Here is a 22826-nt window from a genome sequence, read left to right on the forward strand (position 1 = left end):
AAAAAAAAAAAAAAAAAAAAACACCACACCTCAGTCCAATTTAAAAAAGAACATGAAACAGTGTAAGAATTATAACTGACGTAATCCTCCTCGGACCTAGTAGATAACATTAGCCCTAAGCAAATACCTTTTAAAGCAAGTTGACAAGCAGTGGCTGAACACAAAATGGATTTTCTGTTCATTTTTCATGGGCTCTTCATCTGAGGTAGCACAAACAAGAAAAAAGGAGCTATGAGTCATCATTTATTAGCCTGGAAAACTAACTGTTCAGTCTCTTTGGTTTTTTAATCGCCATTATTCTTTGAGAACTCATTTTCAAGAGCAACCTGCTGTGTTTGAATATCAAATACAAATAGGCCCATTTAAAATGAAAGGAAAACACATTTCAGTTCCCTTGAAACAGTGAGGGGCTAATTTTAAAAAGGTGCACCATGTCATTGACATCAGTGGGCGCAAAGGGCCCTCAGCACCCCACCAAAGGTGTTCAGTACCCTGCAAGATTGCATCTTTCAGTTGCATGCCCCAAACAGTCACCAGCTCACTCACCAGCGTAATAGCACTTGCTCATTTTCAATAGGTGGCAATACTGTAAGTACAAAAAATGCCCATCTAAACTAGGGTATGAAAAATAAAGGAGTGATCATGTATTCAGGGCTGTAACAGAAGGCTGGGAGCTAGCACCTGAGCCAGCACTCTGATCCCCCCTGGTACCAATTAGCGTGGGGAATGGAATGAAATTATCTAAGGTGGGAAGCTGTGGGAGCTAAAGAATTAGTCCACCAGCTGGAGCCTGATAAGATAAAAGAAGGAAGTGTTGGGAAGAGAAAAAGGGTTGACTAAGCCTAGACTTAGAGCTAACAAGGAAGGGAGATCTCCTCTCCAGCCATAGGGAGAGGGGCTGATGGTACAAGAGTCACTGTAAATAGCATTGCTTCAAGGAAATGTGAGAAGAGGTGGTTACTGAAATAAGCCATACAGTGTGGATACGTAACCTATGAAGTCTGAACAGGGGGAGTAGAAGCCAGGAGCAGTGTGCGACCTGCTCCAAGGGCATTCACTATTTAGTTAATAGCATATGTTGTGCTACTTATGATGTAAATCTCCATCATTAAAGAATCAGGGGCTGCCAAAGAACGCTGCTGGTAGGGGTTTGCTCTCTTTTTTGGTATAAGTAATATATGAGTGACTACTTAAAAACCAGCAATAAGAACCTTTTGTAAGTGTCCTTTATATTCTAAAAAGCAGGAGTCCATCACATAACCCAGTTGTGACAAAATGCATCATATGTTAAACAAGAATGGGGGAAAAAATTAAACAGAACAATTGTAGGTCATAACAGTGGGCCTGCCCCTCCAAGCACTTACAACCAGATGGAGGTGGTGACACATACTACTCTTAGTAGTCCCAATGACCTCAAAGATCAGGCCTGCAGTTATAAGAGAAACCCCTTGTCTGTGTTAGTAGATCTAACAAATGCAGATAGTTAAGCATGTCTTTCAATGATGAAATGGCTCTTTGACTATTAAATGTTGAGTGCCACTGTCTTAAAGGGCTTCTTCCCAGACCTGTTGCAGTCATGAAAAGAAGAACACAAATAGGAAGGAAAAGGAATAGCTTGCTGGTTTCTCCTGGTAAATGAAAAAGGTTAGTTCAATATTTTTACAGGAATATCAGAGATGCCAAGATCACAAGTGAGGCTAAGGCAGCTATAGTAAATCGGTGATCATTCAGCATAAATTATAGAAAAGCAGCAGCAAAAAAAAACAAAAAACAAAAAACGTATTTTATAGTTCACTACAAAATGTGATTAGGTTAATCCACTGGTCTGCATCTCATTTTGGTACATAAGAAACTATCCAGCCATGCCAGGAAATAGAGATTTTATTCTAAACCTGTAAGATCTTTTCTATTTTAAGGAAAGGGGTATAAAATGATATTTTTTTAAAAAAAAGACTAGGCAGGCAGAAATAGCAGTTGTCTATGCATGTACTTTTCAGTATGGCCACAGGGTGGTGATGCAACACTGGGAATTATTTTAATAAAATGATACTTTAATTATTCTATATTCAGTAGCGGAGTCGGCAGTATTTTGGCTCTGGTCAGGGACAGCTCCAGGCACCAGCGCACCAAGTGCGTGCCTGGGGTGGCAAGCCACAGGGGGCGGCCTGCCGGTTGCTGTGGGGGTGGCAGTCAGGGAGCCTTCGGCAGCATGCCTGTGGGAGGTCTGCCGGTCCTGTGGCTTCAGTGGCAATTCGGCGGCGGGTATGCCGAAGCCGCAGGACAGGCGGACCTCCCGCAGGCATGCCGCTGAATCCGCTTTACCAGCGGACCTCCCGCAGGCGCACTGCCAAAAGCCGCCTGACTGCCGTACTTGATAATTGCCCTGTTCTATTCATTCTCTTCGAAGTATCTGGCATTGCTCACTGTCGGAAGACAGGTATCAGAGGGATAGCCGTGTTAGTCTGGATCTGTAAAAAGCAACAGAGAGTCCTGTGGCACCTTTAAGACTAACAGATGTATTGGAGCACAAGCTTTCATGGGTGAATGCCCACTTCGTCGGCTGCATCTTAAAGGTACCACAGGACTCTCTTTTGTCGGAAGACAGGATATTGAGCTAGATGGACCATTGGTCTGATCCACTGTGGCCAGTCTTATATTCTTCTTATTCTGCCCACCTCCATCCTGCAATTAATGGACGGTCTTTTTCACCTTGTGAATTACCAAAGGCCAGGTTGCTTATGGCATATGCCCATTTCTGCTGTCTCCCAGTGACAGTTGAATTATATGGATAAATGGGTGAATGGATAGGGGTGAAGATGGAAAAAGAAAAAAGAGAAGGAACAAGTGAAGATGACTTTGTGTCCTTATATATGTGTAAATATTTAATAAACTCTCCTATATCTATTTTCTTTTTTTGAGTCTTTCAAGTAGTCACAAAACCAAATCCTTATCTGAGATCTCCCTTGCCAATTTTGTAGAGCTACAAAGATGCAAAAAAATGGCAACAACTAAGCTCTTGTGAAAATGTCATGAAGACGAGTTGGAGCCTATCTGTAATGTTTTTTAATGTAATTCCCTCCATAGACCTAAAGGTCTCTGAGTGGTCTTGGCTGGTGTTCTGGGTTTATGGGAAAATAACTGAACATTAAAAGAATATTACCTCACATTATTTAAGAGCACCATTCTGTGGGTGCACCATGAGTAAGAATTCCACTGAAATCAGTGACAGTTTTGTATGAACAACAACTACAGAGTAAGTCTGAAAATCAGCATCATATAGGAGGCCTGCTCAAGGCCCTGCACATTATTTAAGATCCACCTAAGCCCATATCACATTTAAAATGAGGGTTAGGGAGGCATAAGACTTTGTGAAGGCCATCTGCATGGGATGAATTACATTCATGATGGGGAGGAGGGAACCTAAGCCTTTTAGATCAGTAAATGGAACAGAGATGATAAACTATCAAGACAAACTGACAACCTAAAATTGCTGTAGCTGCAAATGCATCCAGTAATCGAACATAGCATAGAAAGAGCTGCTGTGCTTTGGAGTGACTGGTTTTGAGCATTGCTCTAATTACAGCAACCTGTATTTAAAGGGCATACACTATTTCTTTCTGCAAAAGAGCTATAGAGAAGTATTTAACTGGGAAAGTTAGTTAAGTTACCTCCCTCCACAGTATTGCTATTACTAACTTGCAGGACTGACAACAAAGTACTGTCTTGTTTCTTCAGCTGCTATGTTATAAATAACCGACAGCCGCTCAGAAGTGCAAGATCACTCAAAAGGCTGTTTGACTTGAAAAATTAAATTTCTGACTGGAAAGAAGTTGTTCCTTGGTCCATGTAAATTTTAGTGCTATTCTGAATTGCTTGTGCGTTTTGTCCTTTGCCATTTTTAAAGCAGAAACATGTTATACTATCCGATAAAATGCATATCTGGTAAATATTGTAATTTTTTTAAGTAAACTCTCTTTCACTATAATGAGGACCTTGGTGCCAATGGGAGTTGCATGCAATGATGTAGGGTAGTATACACTACCTATGGTTGCTCTGGTCATTTAGTAAATCCTCAGACTTCAATATTTAAGTAAACAGTGGGCTCTAGGAACAGCAGTCTCACTAGGGGATCTGAATCAAATGAATTTACTTTTTTAAAATAAAATGGCCAAGTGTGAAATGAGGTGTCAAAATGCTCACAGTACTCAAGTGGCTTCCATCTCATTTCAGAACACCTGAACATTTAGCATCTTTAATTACAATAAATACCATGTTTCTGGGCATGAAACAATGACTTATTAATGCTTAAATTGAAATTACTATGACTACAAATAAGGTTATGTAGAAGTGTCATAGGTGAACAAATTACATTACCATTTTTGAGCTGGTGTGGGCGATTGGCTCGGGGAGGGAGGGGGAAAATCAAAGGAGAAAGAAAAGGAACAAACTTAACTTTCATAACAAATCCAAACCATTGACTTTTTTGACACTTTGAGGGCTTTAAAAAAAATTCCCAGTGGGTGCTCCATCTATATTTCCTCAGAATTTTGAAACCTATATTTACATAAGACAAGACAATTACTAAAAAGGGGCTTCATCTTCTTGGGTTGAATTGGAATGCTTAATGGAACTGCTACAGACATCTCCTCAGTGTTTCTCAGCAGGGGTTGTAACTGCGAAGTGTCTTTCTCAATTTTGAACTTTGTCTGGTATGATTTTGCTTAGGAACACAGAATCACAGGACACTCTAAATCCAGGAAAGTAACAAATCACTTGAAGCTAGCAGACAGGAGGCAACTAATCTAAAATAACAATGATTCAATCAAGACAGAAGGTTCCAAAATTATAAGCCTTTAAGAAGTCACAGATACAGACTGACTCTGCCTGACCTGTCCACAACTCCCTTCCCCCCATGCTTGTACCCCTCCTCACACCATGTAATAGGTGATGCAGGTGCCACCCTCTACTGCTCTGGACCTTGTGGAGATGCTCTCCAAGTCCAAAATCCATGTGGCAGGAAAGGGAAAGGCTGGTGCTAAACATATATTACTCTCTTGCCAATCCTGCAGAGATTCCCTGGAAAATAATATAGTTTAGGAATGTATTTATTTATGTGGAGCTCCAGCTCATGGTGCAAGGGCAGCCACACTGGCTAAGGATGCAAGGGGGGTCCAGAACAGATGTGCAGGCACATGGCTTCCACAGGATCAATGGGAGTCTCTCGCGTTTATAGATGGCCCCCATGACCCAGGCTTATGGATGGAGTGGCAAACCCCATTGGGAAAAGAACCCTGTGAGATGATTGTTGTGGATACTTCTTCCTTCAAGGCCCTTGCACTTTGTCTCTTATTAGAGGCAGTTGAAATTTTTCAAAATTTGTAACTACATTTTTCTTTAATGCCTCCCATTTTTTTCATCTAAGTAAATTTTTTATGCCATCATGCAGCAAGGAAAGTCTGGGCTTAATCAAACTGAAAGAAAAGAAGAAGATACTTTAACTTTTTGGCACATTTGATTTTTTTTTTTTTTTTTTTTTTTGCCCCAGTGAACCATATGAGTCATTCCTACTTGTTACCACAACTGCTACTGTAGTAGCAACCTCAGAAGTAGCATTATGCTCTATGAAAGAAAGTGCCCTTAGTCATAAAAGAAAAATCAGTGAATCAGTTTTTGGAAGGGGGACTGAATGAGAACATGACCTTATGAAACTTGATATGCATGTCATGTTGCATCAATTTTTAAAATAACTGCAAAAAACTAAAGTGCGTAATTTGGATATGCTCTCTCACTATAGGTCAAACTACACTGGCCACCTATAAAGTTGACTAGCTATTAATATTGTTACTCAAGAACTTCTTCTAGCTGTCACCATAAAACAGAGCATCCAGTGACATTTCAGCACAAACAGTACTTCCCGGAGAAGAGGAATTATAGGAGGTCAGCAGGTGACACATGCGGACTTTCTATTTAAGACAAGAATCCTACTACATTATAGAGTTCATGATCGAACATTATAATGTTGTTCTTAGCAGTTTAATGGATATAGTGTTCTATGCACCCTACTCGCATTTCCAGATTTATAACCATGTATGATTTTTGCTGCTAGAGGCTCTGGCACAATTCAAAAGTGGCCTCTCATTTTGGGCACCTCTGCTTCTGGGTATTTAGCTTTAGACAACTGAGTTCTTCTTTTAAGAGCTAATAAATATGCACAATTCTAAGTCAAGGCAGTGGTTACTGTGGGTGCTTAGCATCTCTGGAAAAAATAAAATCAAGCTTTTGATCTCTAAAGTTGGACATCCAAACAAAAATACCACAAAAAAAATCAGAGGCTACACTAAAAAACATGGACCCCTATATTAAGTCCCCTAAAAAAAATGGTGATTAAAGGCATCCCTTCCCAGTCTGACTAAAGAGATGGCACTTCAGAGGGAGTGTACTTTAATTAGGGTTATAATTGTTCCTATGAAACCAAATTTTTAATGCCTTTTGGGCGCAGGGAGAGAAGGGCACAAACTGTATTGTGAAGTCAGGGATCAATTGGGCTACCTGCAGAGGTGTTATGTTGTATATCTCACAGTGACTCTGGCTACAATTTAAATGTAAATGTAGGCTGGATCTGGTTCACCCTTTTCAGTGGGTCTGCACTATGGATGAATCAGCAACAAAACAGAGATGAAAAATCAGTGAGAAACTTTAAATTGCTGTAACATCGAATGAACGTAATAATTAGCTTTATAGTAAGAGCACAGCATAAAAATGAGAAAACATTGCTGGGCTTTACAGCAACTGCTTCTGCAAACTGTTTCAGTTACATCAGGCAGCATTTAAAAGGCATATAGTATTTCTCTCTTCAAGAAAGCAACAGGGAATTATTTAACTCGGACAGTATGTTCATAGCCCGCTCTCCAGCGAGTCTTGATATAACTCTGAAGAGGATGATAAATCACTGTCTGCTTCTGTGGCATAAATAATTGAGCTAAGATCAGAATCATAAGATCACTGATATGGTCCTTTGGAGTTCAGCTAAATTTAGTATTAGAAAGTGGTTTCTATTATTTCTTTTCAAATTGTTGTGCAATTCTGACTGTGTCGTGGGCAGATTAAAAAAGGTAAAAGACCAATGTCAGACTTATCTCAAAAATGTACCGTGACACTTGCCCCTAATAAATTCCTTAAATAAAAATCCCTTGAAATACAAAGAGCCATGACATCAATGGGTGTTCCATGCCAACATGTAAGCAGCATAACCCCATATGGCCCCTAGTTCCTCTTAATATATTCTTAACCATCAACATTGATTACAAACCATGGGACTCAGGAATACTTATCCATTTGGATGCACAAATAGGCTGTCAGTGGACTACAATATGTTTTTGCAGTAAACCATAAGAATTATCAATTAAGTAAAGCACTGCAGAGATTTAAACCCCAATAATCCTTTTGGAATTAATTGCCAAAAACAAAGAAATCGACATAAATATTCTTACTATCTGCTAATAAGAAAATAGATTGTTCTACTGCCTGACTCACTGCTAACTTGACTGATTTAAGCAACAACCATTGTTCATATATTGAGTGTCCACAAAAAGGGGTACAGAGAATAATTTGATTAGTATTCCATTTCTGCTCCAAAAGTTGTTACAGGTCTCTTTGGCAAGGACAGGTCCATTCTGAAAAGTTGTGTGCTACTTCAGAGTTTGCCTCTACCCAGAAGATGTGTTCACCTAAAATTGGACTGAGTCACATTTTTTTCTTCACATTAGACACCATCACAGTGGGGTGTCTTCAGAATCTGAAGACTTCAGTAATTCACTGCATCACTGGAACACTCCAGAGACAGTAGTTCAACCTTCCTAGCCATAAGGTAGTGTGCTCACAACAAGCTTGTATAGAGAAAGTTCAAGTAGTATATATAAATTGAGACAGCTGGAAAAAAAAATTCACAGATTTTCTGTACTAAAAAATGCTATTAAATTTTAATCCCAAATCAGTCTAAAAAGCCAAAATTAAAAGAAATGAGAAACCAAATCCCTCCCCCGCCCCCAAAATGGCTTTGGGGCCATTAAACATTTTTAATTTTGACCCCACTGCTAGGGTGTCTCCTCTTGGCTGCTCTGAGGATTAGCTCTTTCCAGATCCAATGCTCCCTTCTGCCACTCATTTGCTCACCCTTTATGTGCAATTCAGTATGCTCTCCCTTCGTGTCTTGGTCTTCCAGCCAAGTCACTATTGTCCTCCCCTTCCAGGGTTTCAAATTCCTATCAGATGACTGTCCCAGGCAGTCTTCTGCTCCACTGCCCAGTCTGTTAGTAGGGGAACCCAGGCTACATTCCAGCCCAGGGACCCTACAACTAAGGTCTGTACTATCCCAAACCTTGCTACTACTTCACCTACATCAGGCTTTCTCCACCCTCCCCTGGTAGACCCTTCACTCATGGACAGCACTCCAAGGCTTCTAGTTTCCCTCTTTCCACCAGCAAAGCATGGCTGCAGGCTTCACACTGTAGCCGCCTCTGGCCTCAGCTTCCAGCTTTTATACCAGCCTGTTCCTCTCCAGCTGGGCTCCATCTTCTATTAGGGCTAGCCTAGCCAGCTTAGTTCTCCCCAAGTGCAGCCTATTAGGTTAGTTAGTCCTTTCCCAGCTACCTTAATACTTTCAGTGAGGGGTGGAGTGAACACCCCATCACTGTATATGAAACCTTTCAAAATGAAGTCATTTTGAAACAACAACAAAAATCCAAAAATTTGAAAGCTTTTTTTTTTGTCTAAACAAAAATTGTCAAAGTGGATACAATTTTACAAAAAAAAAATTATTGGTCAACTCTAAACATTTTTTGACTGAAAATTGTTTTGATTAAAATTTTCCAATCACCTCTATGCACAAGAGGGAAAAATACATTTTTCACACTGGCAAAGTTCACACACTCTCTAGTATCCAATATTTGAATTTCATGACCTGACCTGCCTAGTAGCTCCCAATACCTGGTGGCTCATACCACAGAGCTAATGTCATGTGGAAATCTAATATTTGAACAAGATTACCCAGAATACAGAACCAAACGAAAAATGATGCAACCATAGTAAATGCTGCTAGTTGTCTTCTCTCAATATATCATACTCACTGAAAAAGATGAGATTCATACCCTCAGCCATGGGCCAGCTCCTTAGCTGTTATAAATCAATGTAACTCCATTGAGGTCAATGACCCTATGCAGATTTTGCGCCAGCTGAGGATCTGGCCCTATGCCTCTCTTCAAAGTGAAATTACATCAAGGATGTAGACTACAGCATGAGTGCCATCTTTGGACAAATTGCCTAATAATAAATTCCATTTCTTATGAGGAGATGTATGATATTGCTCTATCATTACAGTGTTTAATTTTTATAACAGAATGACAAGTATTGTAATTATATTTTCATATTCATGAAATAATCAAAAAGTAGGTGTACAGGGAGAAAAAAGAAATAAAGATTTAAGATGAGGCAATACTGATTACAATGTATTCCTCTTCAAGTTGGATATGTCCTGGATAAGATGTTATACACTTTGCTAAAGATAATACATGATACTGCTATGGCTATATATTATATATTCATAGGTAAGGCTATGATTTTGTAATGGATATTCTTAGTAAAAGTCAGGACAGGTCACGGGCAATGAACAAAAATTCACAGAACCTGTGATCTGTCCCTGACTTTTACTAAAAACATCCCTGACAAAATGGGGAGGGAGGGAGGTCCAGCACCCTGCCCCACTGCATACAGTGGCAGAGAGCTGCAGCCCCTCACCCTACCTAGTGGCTGGGAGGGGGGTATCCCCTCTGCCCACAGGGGCTCGAAAGCACCGGGGAATCCCATGCCGCACTGCAGGACTGGAAGCTGGGGGGACAGCTGGGAGCTGTGTGGGGTCCCCCGCTGCCACAGCAGCTGGGCTACTGCGGGGCCCCAACGTCACAGAGGTCGCAGAAAGTCACGGAATCCGTGACCTCCATGACATACATGTAGCCTTATTCATAGGGCAGACCCTCAGATGATGTAAATTGTCTTCAATGGAGCTAAGACAGTTTGCACCTGCTGAAGATCTGCCCTATAATTCTGAGTGTGTGGCCATATGGATTGCCCAGCCTAGAATTTGAAAATACTTTAGGCACTCACATTTGAAACTTGGGTTCTCTAAGTGGCAAATGTGTACACACTAAATAATTACCTAAAGTTCTCCAACACACATAGTTTAACACCTCAGGGAAAAAAGTCACTTTACACACCCAAAAGTGGCCAGTGATCTGCAACATACAAAAACCAGACCTCCCCTACCTCAATCCTATTGGCAAACACTAATGAAAACAAAAATAAAGGAATAAGAGATCCCACTCGTTTGACACAGTGCAGATTTTCCTGCTGTATGAAAGTACTCCCTCTTCCACTTGCAGTTTATGAAGATGGTGCATGCCTGTGTGTGTGTAAATCAAGAGGGAAGAGGAATGGGTAGAGTGGGGGTTCTCATGACCCCAGGAGGGGGGACCAAAGCCTGTGACTGCCTCAGCCCCCACTGTCCTGGGTGCGGGGACCAAAGCCCAGGGATTCAGCCCCTGACAGGGGGCCTGCAATCTGAGCCCCACCACACAGGGCTGAAGCCTTTGGTCTTCAGCTTTGGTCCCGGGTGATGGGGCTCACGCTTTGGCCCCAGGCCCCAGCAAGTCTAACGCCAACCTTGGTGACCCCATTAAAATGGGGGTGTGACCCACTTTTGGGTCCAGAATCACAGTTTGAGAACTGTTGGGCTTGAGGAACCAAGCAGGAAAGGCAACATCATAGCCTAGATAAGGAACTTCCTAAAACACACACAAGCCAGGTTTATAACTGTGAAGAGATGACTCTTCAGCCCCAACCTTGGTGAGACAGCTCCTTTGCCAAGGCTGGAAAGAGAATCAAAGACAACACTAAAACATTAGAGGAGCCCAGGGCCTAGCCTTTAAAGGAGTGGGCAGAGACTGCCCAGGAAAGTGCCACCAAAACATTGACCAGGCTGACCAGGGAACACACAGACAGACAGAGGGAGCATGTTTTGAGCAGGACAGTGTTTCTCCCTAGCCAGAGGTTGAGGTTAGCTGGGATGAAGAGAACTTGCAGAAGCTGGCAAGGAAAGATTAGAGTACGAGTAAGACGTATAAGGCTTTACATTGTACTTTCAGTGAATAAATAAATGCTGCTTTGTTTTGAAGACCCCCTTTTTTTTTTTTTTTGAGCCACTCTAATCAAATTGGTGGTCACAGCTCCCCACAGTGAAAGAGCTTACAAGTGCCAAATGCAGTTGGGCCTGTTGCATTAACCTAGTTGATAAATAGGAGCAGACACCTAAAGACCGAGTTCCAGAGTGGTTGGACCATGTGGTTCTGCTCAGAAAGATACAGGAAGCCATGCCCGTCATCTAAGAAGGACTAAAAGGGGTCTAAAGTGCAGTTCATAACCATGACAGAAAGCACACAATCAATCTTCGTGTAACGGTTTAACAATAATATTTCTTAATTATGCATCTGTTTTTCTTAAGGAATTTAAAACCATGCAGTGACTTCAGTGGGAATTTGGGTTGCAGAAAGTTGGTGAACTTGATCCCACTGCACAGGGCCTGGAAAAGCCAGACTCAAATAATAGAACAAGAATAAGTGAAAGTGCCTAGGAACATGTCCTTGGGGGTGAGATCCCACAGCTCCAATCCAATGTAGGATGAAGCGCTTGCATAACTGAGTCAGAGTTTAAGGTGGTTTCAAAAAATCATATTTATTCCTTGGTTTGAAAGATTTTGGTTCAACAGTTTTTAAACAAACTTCAAAAAGTGTGCAGCAAAATATTTGGAGCATAGCATCTTAGTTTGCAGTGGTATGCAAAATGTTAAGTTTTACCATAATGTTTACTTCAGTTATACAATAGAAGTTTTTCCTCATTAGCACTTTACAGTAAAGTGGGGAACCTTAAAAAAGGAAACATTTACCTTACCATGATATAAGCACCTCATCAATGTATTGCATTCTAGGTGATAAGGTATTTTTTTCAAGCCTCTCATTGTACAACTATTGGAGACATTAGTGCCATCCTTTTCCATTAAGAAAAGGGCCTTCTAATATATTCCAAATTGCTACAGCATAAGATTTTTTTTCATAAAACAACAACAAAAATAGAGCTGATGATAATACAGCAGAATATCCCCATTACTGGGTGAAAGGAAGTGACAGTAGATGGAGGCTGAACACATGGAGTACAGCTACTCTGCAATAAGAGAGCGTTGGCACAGCTGTGGCTGGCCCTGGCTAGCTGACTCAGGTTTATGGGACTTGGGTTGAAGGGCTGCAATTTGCAATGTAGACACACATTCAGGCTCAGACTGAAGCCCGGGCTCTGAAACCCCATGATGGGGGTGGGTCTCAGAGACCAGACTCCAGCCCACTCCCAAAATATCTACATTGCAATTTTTAGCCCATGCCCCCAGCCCAAGTCAGCTGACCCAGGCTCCGAGACTTGGTGCTACAGGTTTCTTATTGTAGTGTAGACAAACCCACAGTCTAAAGTAGAAGAAGCAAGACCATTCTTAAAAAAAAAAAAAAAATGAATGTCAAGCATCATTGGATTTTTTTCTATTTGTAAAAGGATTTTTGTATTTCATAAATAAGTGGAAAAATTACTAAAACATTTTGTTATATAGTACATAGTATAAAAAGGCATTGAAGTGTTTTCCAGCTGCCATTTAAACACTAGATGCAACTGTGTAGGAGTAAGTATTTGGAGGTGGCTTTGCACTCTGATAATTACAGTTGTCCCAGCATGGCAGAGCTGCCACCAACAGAAGAAATCCACCCAGCAGAACACAAAGTCCACTAAAGCAGAATGCAATGTCATATGTCTGTGTCCAGTCATAAAACCAACCTGAAAAAGAATAAAACTTAGATCAATGATATGCAATTACTGAACATACAGCAGAAATGTATTGAGAATCATCATATTTGAATTCACAAAAAAATGTAACATTACAACATTATATACTAAACCATAAAACATGCAAACTAACAAATATAATCTAAAAACTGTTTAGCACAACATGTAATATTTCATCATGTTTATATTCCCCTTACATTCGTCTAGTCAGCTATAGAGAAATGTGTTTGTAACTTTCTAAATATTTTAATTTCATCATTCTACTATCATCACAACTAACTAGAAAGGACTTCAGTGTAAACGCATTTAATTTGGTACTGAACTGAATCTATAACAATTAGAATTTGACATCACTTAATCCAATATCTTACCAACAATTGGTGGTCCAAGGCTATTTCCAAGTCCAGCAAAGAACATTAATATCCCATATGCATGTGCCAGTTTCTCAATTCCCACAGTCTTTGTGGTTACATATGGAAAAATTGACCAATTCCCAGTGAGAAAACCTAAAATTCCAGAAAGAACTGCCAACATAATGTAACTTTTGGCAAATGGAATTGCAACCAAGGCCACGCCTGTCATTATTAAGGTAATTACATATAGGTATAAAGTATTAATCCATTTAAAATCTGCCAGTACTCCTAAAACAAGTTTACCAACTGCAGTCATAATCCCTATAATGGAGATAAGAGGCATAACATATTCTTCTTCACTAATGTTTGAACTTCTTGCTACATCTTCCATAAGCAGTGAAGGAGGAAATCCACCAATGTCAAAAAGTAAGATGGCAATAAAAAGTGATGAGAATACTTTGTTTTTAAACAGAAACAACGTTTCTTCCCAGTAGTTTAAATACAGTTGCCATTTCTTCTTGGCAAGCTGTTTGCAAAAGTATGTTTGTTCTACAACTTTCTGTTTATAAGTGTCTGTCTCTTTTGCATGTATTGATATTAATCCATTCTTATTTAAAATGCTGTCCTGTTTGCAATCACGACTGGACATATTATTCACACTTTTTTCTTCACTGTAGCCCTTTTCTAGGATGCTTGTATTTTCTTCAACATTTTCTTTCTCGTAGTAAATCAAGTATTGATCTGGAACTTTTTCTAGGCATGACTTTTCTGGCAAAGGGGAATCAGATAACTCCAAAGGTCTCATTAGACTGCCACATGCTAGTATATTTAGAGATAATGCTCCAACTATTAGCAAACATCCATCTAGTCCATATAGCTCAATGAGTTCTCTTTGTAATGCTGCGTATATAAAAAGTCCAACACTTGAACCTAGAAAAGGAAATAAGATCAGTGTAAGTTATTTCATGAGGTTACCTCAGTTCTCCAATAGCAAGCTTTAATATTAAAGAGACTGAACTACAACTGACAGATAAGGTCTTTCAAGGAAATTGCCCTATTATATTAAGTGTATGTATTATCGTGGGCTAGGATTGTATGAAAGATACAAAATCTGGAAATTATAAAGTATATACTGAAAATGTGTCAGACAAGTATGGACTTTTAGGACAATAAGTGTTAAGTAGACTTCCTGGGGAATCCCTAGGAAGAGGTTAATGAAAATTACCCAATTCCCACTATGCAAATAAATTACCATGAAGAGAGTCTTTGTCTGCTGATTACCTGCTACAGAAGACCATGACCAAAGCCCGAGCTCTATAAATAAATGGCTGCTCTGGACAGCCATTGTGCTAGTTCCGGATTTAAGACAAATATGAACCTGTAACCATGCAGAAAACCCAGTTATGGGTTTTGAGGGAATAAAACCTACCAGAGCCCTAGGCTGGAGTGGGGGGTAACCTCTGCTAAACTTTATCATATATGTAGGTTCTTTTCTTGTTTTAATAGGTCTTCTCTGTAATGTTTTTACCTTAAGAATGAATGTGCTTGCTTAGAAGGAACTGTGTGATAACTTATATTGTGGGCAATACACTGGTCACAGCCATCAGAGACAAAGCAAAGCACAGGTACTGGCCTGTTTAGGCAGTCTGGCTTGCTGGGGATATCAGAGTGTAAATCCAGGGAGTTGTGCCTTTTGACATTAAATTTTCTTTTTTTGAATCTATGCTTGTAGTGAATGAAAACCCTTGTCATTTCAATTTATCTGAAAAAAACCATACTGGAAGTAATCACGTCAACAAGGATTAATACAAGTTAAAATATCAATATGAATAAAGTATGAAATGAATGACTAAAAGGGTGTCATCAACTTGAAATACAGTGTTTTTTAAAAAATGAATAAGGACTCAGCATAAGCACACCAGGTAACCATCTTTCTCAGAATTTTTCTCTGGGGTTTTGCAGAAGGAACAGGAGGCTGAAGCCAGAGGGGTTCTATAACGCAGCGCGGCCAGTGGTGCCGTCCACAAGCATGAATATTCAAAGGCAACATTCACAAATAACTGCCAAGCAATCGTTTTATACAGCCTTACCACAATAACTATTTTATAAGAAATCTTCAAGCCAAATTCAGCCCTTGGTTTAAGTGAATGCAGCTTCACTGCTGTCAATGGCGTTCCAACTACTATACAATATTGAATCTGGTTGTTTGAATAAAGTTAATGGGACGTTGTCATGTAAATTTGTTATAATATGGTGGAGAAAGTCTACCAATTTCTAAATTGGGGGGGGGGTTTAAATTCTACATAGCTATGACATAAATCTGAACTTTTTTTATTGTACCACATTGGGAAAAATTTAGACATAAAAAAATTCACAGAATTATTGGTCTTCCACACGACATGATCACCAAAAACAACCACAACTTTGACAAAATTAAAAAATAGTATGGATCAGATCATGCCCTGCCACAGTAAGACACTGAGATGGGATAGTATTTAGACTCTATGCAGCAGGACTCCACACCTGGGCAAAACTGCTCCAGAAGGGGACTCAGAGAAAAAGATAATGCAACCCACAGGGCCAGAGGTGGGACAATGTGCACTCTCAACTATACCCTGCTCTGCCCACTCCATGCTGGCTTACTCGGTCTACAACCCCTTATCTGTAAGGATGATGGACAATTCCAGGAGACCAGAGGATGGATGGGACAGCACTGTGAAGGAGGCTGAGCCAAACTGTCTCAAGAGATCCACACTCGGTGGATCCCTTCCATGTAAATATTTAAGTAGCTTGGTTTGGGCTGTTGACTTCAAGCTTTTTAAAAAAAAAAAATTAAAAACTTTTCAGTGTTCTTTTAAAAGTCAAAACCAACGTCTAGAAAATGTTCCATTTAAATTACAGCTTTGCTAATTGTCCCCTAATAAGCTTATATAAACAGCAATTCTAATTATAAACAAAGGGCTACATTTTATTCTAGAGCATCATTTTTGTTATTTTGCACTACCATTCACAGCTATATAGACTGCTAACAACTACTGACCCAAATTTTGGCTTTGTTAAAGATATTTTTGACTAATCCTTTCTGATTCTCCATTAGTCACTAATATCAGCAGTAAGCAGTTTAGGACAAATAATTTATAAACTAGAGATCTGTAATATTTTAAAAACATACCTGTTGAAATCAAACCAAGTGCAAGGCCTCTGCGTTTATCAAAATACTGACAGGTGATGGTTACTGTTGCTGTATATAATAAGCCACAGCCAAGCCCTAATAAATATAGGAAGTTTATCAAAGCGTAAGGCATCCTGTATAACTATACATAGTTTACCTTTTTTTAGAAAATTCAAGAACTAGCTAATACTTGACAACATTCAATTAAAACATGTAGAGCAGTATCATTAATGAATATAATTAAAGATTGGATGTGAAGGATCAACCTATAAATAAAATCTTAGGTCTACATTCTTGTTTCCCTCAAGTTACATTTATGGTTTGTTTTTCCTTACATCAGATACATTTTTATAAATATGAATTTATCTTTCTATCCAGATTTAAAAACAGAAACAAAAAACAAACCACCAGACTTCTGAATTTTAAAGACTTACTTTCAAAGCACAAGCAATACTTTTTAATCACATGGCGTAAATTCGGTTGGTCTGTACCTCCAGATCCAACAAATCGCAAAGACCAATAATGCTCTTTGTATATTTTCTTAGTCTATATCACAACTACCTTAATTTTGGCCATACATAGCCAGACTGTCTAAAGCTACTCCTGCCATTTTTTAAACGATAGTCATTTTTCAAGACTATTACAATAAAAGGAGCCTAAATGTGAAACTTCAATATTAATCTTCCTGTTTTCCATATGAATCACATACTCTACCAATTACTACTGCTTCATTGGCTTCCATCCAAACAGCTGTAATGACGGATTTTCCAAATTACTAGGATGGCTAATTGTGTGCCAGGTAGTTTAAGATTAGAATACTAATCCAACCATTATCAAATAGGAATGCTTCCTTCCTTTGTTTTACTCTACATCAGACTATTTCAAACAGAGTGGCTGGTTGCTAGCTAGTTGGAATACTGCAATTTCGTGTATCAGTGTAACTTCAATTCAGTTACATGAAGAAAACATAAGATCATTTGCTAATGATCTCTGGTTTGTTATCTAAAATTAATAAACAACTACTCCTTCTACTACATGATTCCTTATAAGCTTTTATTCTTACAAATTTACAACTTCACAGCTGTGGGAGAGAACATGAAGAAAGTAGGGTAATAGATAATCTCTGCCTTCTTCCACCACCAATCAGCAATATCAAGGAAAGGTAATAACACATTAGTTTTTAGACTAATCTTCTGAGGAGTCCTCAAAAGCCTTCATACTCCTTGTATTTGACAGTATTGTAACACAATCCATTAATTCTTAAAATAAACAGTTCTCTATATCTGGATAACTAAGGCCTCAATCCCGCAACTGCAAATGTGCAGCAGACCCCTATGTCCACATAGCCCTAAAGTAAGAACTGCTTGCATGAGTAAGCATTTACGGAATCTGGTCCTTATTCTGAAAATAACAGACTTTATACAAATTCAACATTTAGTTTCTGAATGATTAGTCTCAATATGAACAACAATGAAATTTCTTACCAACAATAATTCCATATGAAAAAAACAGAAAATATATATTCGGTGCAAAACTGCTCATCATCAGGCCCCCAGCCACCATAAAGCCACTGAAGATTGTCACAGGTCTTGCTCCGAAAGAAGACACACATGCACTACAGACAGGACCTACAGCGAGGGTGAGGGAAGAGAAGAAAGAAAATAGCTTTTAAATATCAGTCCCAATAAAAAAGAACTCAAAGGTTTTTTTTCCCCAATAATATATTTGGTGTAGTTCTTAAAAATTGTTCAGGATCCCAGTGGTATTATAGTCTTCAATACAATACATCATAAACCTACAATGTCACATTGCATTTGCATGTATTATACATTCTTGACAAGTTTCACTCAAACAGTACTGAATGATACTGGAAAAATATGAACATTCTATTTTACATCTTTAATGATATTTTAGAAAAGCCTGGTGCTATAATCATAAAACAACATAGGATAACATTTAAAAACGTCAAGCTGGTTTGTTCTGTTTTTCTTTTTCTTTCTTTTTTTTTTTTTTTTGCAGTGTTATTGTAGCCATGTTGGTCCCAGGATATTAGAGACAAGCTTTTGTGCTACACAGAGCTCTTCTTAGGGTCCTGAAGGGCTTGTCTCTTTCACCAACAGAAGTTGTTCCAGTAAAAGATATTATCTTACCTTGTCTCTCTATTATTAATTTTTCCTTACATTCATGGCAACAGTGCCATCTGGTGCTTACACTAAGAAAACATCAACTCTAAATTACCTTTCTCCCAAATCTTTCAGGAAATGAAAGACTGACTACAAATAGACTATTTTGATAAGAGATTGTTGTAAAAAGCTTTTCTGGTGTTTATTTTAAAACCGGCATAACATGAGGGATTTAGTGTAGACCACAGCTGTGGGGCATTGTAGCTGAATTAGTCTAGAACAGTGATCATGAAGCATAGAGGAGCTCTTTTTTCATTAATTTCAAAAATAATATCGTAAGTAGAACATTAAAGTAGAGGGAGTTAAAAATCAGATACATGAGTAAGCTGCTGTCTGTTACAGGCAGGGAAATACAGAATGCAAAACAGAGTCATATGCAAGTATCTGAAATAATTCCTAGTGGCATCACCATACACCTCTAATAAGTCCCACTAAATAAGCCTCCTTTTCCCACACGTCTCCCTCATCTTTCCCATAGAGGACGAGGCTACAGAACAGAGCTTTTTTTTTTTTTTTTTTTTTTTTAAAATGAGAGGCAGGGGCTGGCACAGTTCAGGGAAATTGCACTGGCCTTTTCCTTCTATGGCCCAGCAAGGGCAACCACTTTAGGCTCCTGGTTTCTCGGCTGTCACCTTTCTTGGGTAGAGACACACATCTCTCCCTGACCAGGGTTTATCCAGGCAGCACAGTTCCCTGCTGAATGGAGTTCACCAGCAAGCCAGACTGTGCTTTGCTTTCTCATCAGAGGCTACAAAACAGGTTATTTCCCCATAGTTGTAAGTTACCACATGGCTCTTTCTAAGTCAGCACGTTTATTCTTAAGCTGAAAGCATTACAAAGAAAACATATTAAAAGCAATAAAAAGAACCTGCATGTGTGATCATAAGCTTACCAAAGTAATAATAATACTTGTAACTAGCAGCGGCCTTGAGCTGCAAAATTCAAACTCGTATCTGAAATTCCTAAGTTTGGAAGTCTTCAGAACCAGGTTTTTAGACTGGCAAGTTTTAGAGCCAGTAGCCATTTGAGAAGATCAGACTTCAGAGTTAAAGGATATTTGGATCTAGCCCATATCTAATTGCAATTCTCTAGAAGTACTATATAGAAGATGGCAGTATGGTAGATTACTACTGTACTAGATGACATTTGTCAAGTTGGTCCTGCTTATGTTAAGGGAAAACATGAGAAATTCCCAGAAGATGGGCATTAAGGCAAGGTGGGTAACATAAGGTAAACAGCAGTTGCAAATTAGTGAAGGTGGGAACTGGGAATGTGAGACAGGCTTTTAGTACGGTTAGCAGCAGTACTGGCACAGGCACAAGCAGTTCTGGGAAGGAGGCTGGGATGGAGTACAGATCTGGCAGCTGAAGGGAACCATAGGTCAAGTGAAAAGCAGGTCAGAGCTTTTGCTTCTACAGAAGTTGTTAGTTTTAGGACTCTTCAAGGTGGTTTACTTTATGGCTCTATCCAGGCAAGGGATAAGGGAGAAAGAGTTAGTGAAGGAAACCAGAAGCTTGATTCTGGAGGCTGGTTATTTTGATTTTAAAAGAGGTAAGGAAGCTAGTTGGAAGTTCAACCTTGCTGCTTGTCAAGGGGAAAGGCAACAATCAGCATATTGTGAGGATGAAAGTTCTGCAGTGCAATTAGTGAGGGCAAGTGCTAGAAGTGTTAGGTTGCTGGTGATTCTTGAAATTAATTACTAGACTGGCAAATTAAAATTGGTATGTTTCTTAAAACCACAAGATTTAAAAACAACTACACAGGATGTCTGTGTGTTACATAAGAAGTTCTGCTACATTAAAAACATTAGGCAGTGATAATTCCATTGAGCAGAGGAATCTGTACTCTTTTTCATTCTCTATTTCTTGGTCAGTACACTGTGAACAAGAGAAACAGCACTTCCTTTTCCTTCCTCCTCTTTTTATGAAGGGAATCTCCAAATTCCAGGACATCCTTCTTACAAAACTTTCCAGTATGGCTTGGTGGGTCAGTGGCAATTCAACAAGTTACCAAGCAGGGGATCAGAGTTGAAGCAGTAAGTTTGGCCCTTTGCTCCCACGCCAGCAAGAAGTCAAAACATGCAACACTGTGCAAAGTGCTGCCTCATACTACTCTCTCATAATCGGTTATCTCCTTTGGACCCCATCATGAGCAGCTTTGATAGGGTCCAGAAAGAGCCACATCCAACCTGCCCCACTGAAATATGTTTCATTCCAAAATAGGGTTGAAGGTGAGGAACGAAACCAATGGTGGAGGAACAGAGACCATTGTTGCCCCTTCCTCCCCACTCCCCCGAGGAAAAAACATCCCATAGCTGCATTATCAATGCATTATCTTACTTCCTTGTGACAGAGATATGTGGTATTCCAGTGATGAACCTATTTACCAGCAGAAGGAATGCCAGAGTAACTATTTAAAAGGGACCCCAAGGCTCTTGCTCAAAACAGACGCTCACATTGGGAGACATAACTTCTTCTTTATAAATTCCCTCTGCCACCCCTCACTCAAAAGAGGGTCCAAAAATAAAACTGACAGTTACTGTACTCAGACCTCATACAGACGTCCATAGCTCAGAATGTCTGTCTCTCTCTCCCAGTAAGTCGACATCCTGTCTCAAAGGACCCAAAACCTTTGACTCTAACTTTATGGGATCCTGAACAAGGAGATTCTAATAGAAGCATGATATTCTCTAAAATTAATTCAAATACTATAGGCAGGGCCAGCTCCAAGCAAAAAAAAAAAAAAACCACACACAAAAAACAAACGGAGTGCCGTCCATTGAAAAGTGCCGCCCCTGCTGGTGCCTAGAGCCGGCCCTGACTATAGGCTTCCAGGAAATCATTTATCTCAAAAACTTAGTACAGGAAAAGAAAGCGAAGCCTGAAGATACAGACATGTCAAATATTCTACAATTTCTGCAAGATGCTGTGGCCCTAGGTTTAGGAGCCTATTCCTTAAAGGTCCATTTTTCAGGAGTGTTCTAAATTTATATGCTGAATCTTTTAATACTTCACATTCCCAAATTCTCACATTTCAGAGAGCAGTTAAACTGGTCAATCTCCTAGATTATCCATCTTTCTGGAATGGGATTTAAACTTGGTTTTTATGGGCTTCTTCCTTTTCTATCTTCAAGGCCTTGCACATAAGATATCTACTTTCTGTCAATAAAAATATGATTTCTGGTAGCCATTATCTTTGACAGGAGAGTTTCAAAGGTAACAGTACTCTCCATGGAAGAATCACACAGCAGCCTTCACCAGAATAAAATAATTCTCAGACAAACTCATTCCTTCAGTAAAGTAATATCTCCATGGTTCTTAAGAAGTAATTACTTCCTCACGTTTGCTAAACATCTGCAAGACAATCTCTGGCATAAGCTTGATGTCAGAAGATTTATAAATATCTGCCTCACACACAAATAAGAAAATGTTCCTCACTTTTTTATTTCTTTCCATCCAAATTCTTAAGGACCGTAAATCACCTATAGCTAACTCTAAGGCAAAAAGCCACATCAGAGATCTGAAAGGCAGCCATGTGGCCATCAAGCTCCACCTTCACAAGACACTACTACTTAGATCTTTTGACCAGTGCGGACACATTCTTTGCAAGGCAGATGCTTCAGTCCAGGGGTCCCTAGACAATTCTTCTTCTTCACAGGCATCAGGGCTTCACCCTGCTTTGCAGACCATCAGTACTAACATCTCCCTCACTTCACTTTCTCAAATTGTTATTTCTTGTTTGTGATGATTTAGCAGAAATCAGGGTGGATAAAAATCAATGATTTTTTTTTAATTTAAATCCGATTTTTTTATTTAAATCCGATTTTTTTGATAAAATGGTTTGAGGTAAAAACCTATGTAAAGATATCTTAATTAAAACTATCTTTGAGCTATAATGTATCTCATCATGGAATAGGGATGATAAATTCTAATTATAAAGTATGAGACAATATATTCATGTAATGTTTAAAAAAAGTTTTGTAAATAAGTTCCAATCGTTCATAGATTAGGGACCCAATCTTATAGGGTTCCAGGGGCTTCTGTATAGAAAGATTAGCCTAAATAACCTATCTACCCACTGGGACTCGGTGCGCAATCTAGAAGATACCACCAGAGATGCTGAGTTTTGCTGTTCTCAAACGGTGGATTTGTCTCCAGAGATAACATGCTTGTTAACAGCAAAAATGTT

At 39.3% G+C, this 22826-nt stretch overlaps 1 protein-coding gene across 6 annotated transcripts in view; it reads right to left on the reverse strand.

Moving 5' to 3' along the window:
- Positions 1-11762: 11762 nt before the first annotated feature.
- Positions 11763-22826, reverse strand: part of SLC16A9 (solute carrier family 16 member 9) — a 33895-nt gene continuing 22831 nt past the window's right edge. For all 6 annotated transcript variants that reach the window (XM_034777251.1, XM_034777250.1, XM_034777252.1 and 3 more), the window contains 4 exons: positions 17940-18083; positions 16456-16551; positions 13302-14213; positions 11763-12921 (listed from right to left, as the gene is read on the reverse strand). In XM_034777251.1, coding sequence (XP_034633142.1) covers positions 12743-12921; positions 13302-14213; positions 16456-16551; positions 17940-18083 — 1331 coding nt within the window. In that variant the 3' untranslated portion in view covers positions 11763-12742. The remainder of the gene's footprint in view (positions 12922-13301; positions 14214-16455; positions 16552-17939; positions 18084-22826) is intronic.

This window comes from Trachemys scripta, chromosome 7, assembly GCF_013100865.1.
Source record: "Trachemys scripta elegans isolate TJP31775 chromosome 7, CAS_Tse_1.0, whole genome shotgun sequence".
Classification (NCBI taxonomy): Eukaryota; Metazoa; Chordata; order Testudines; family Emydidae; genus Trachemys; species Trachemys scripta.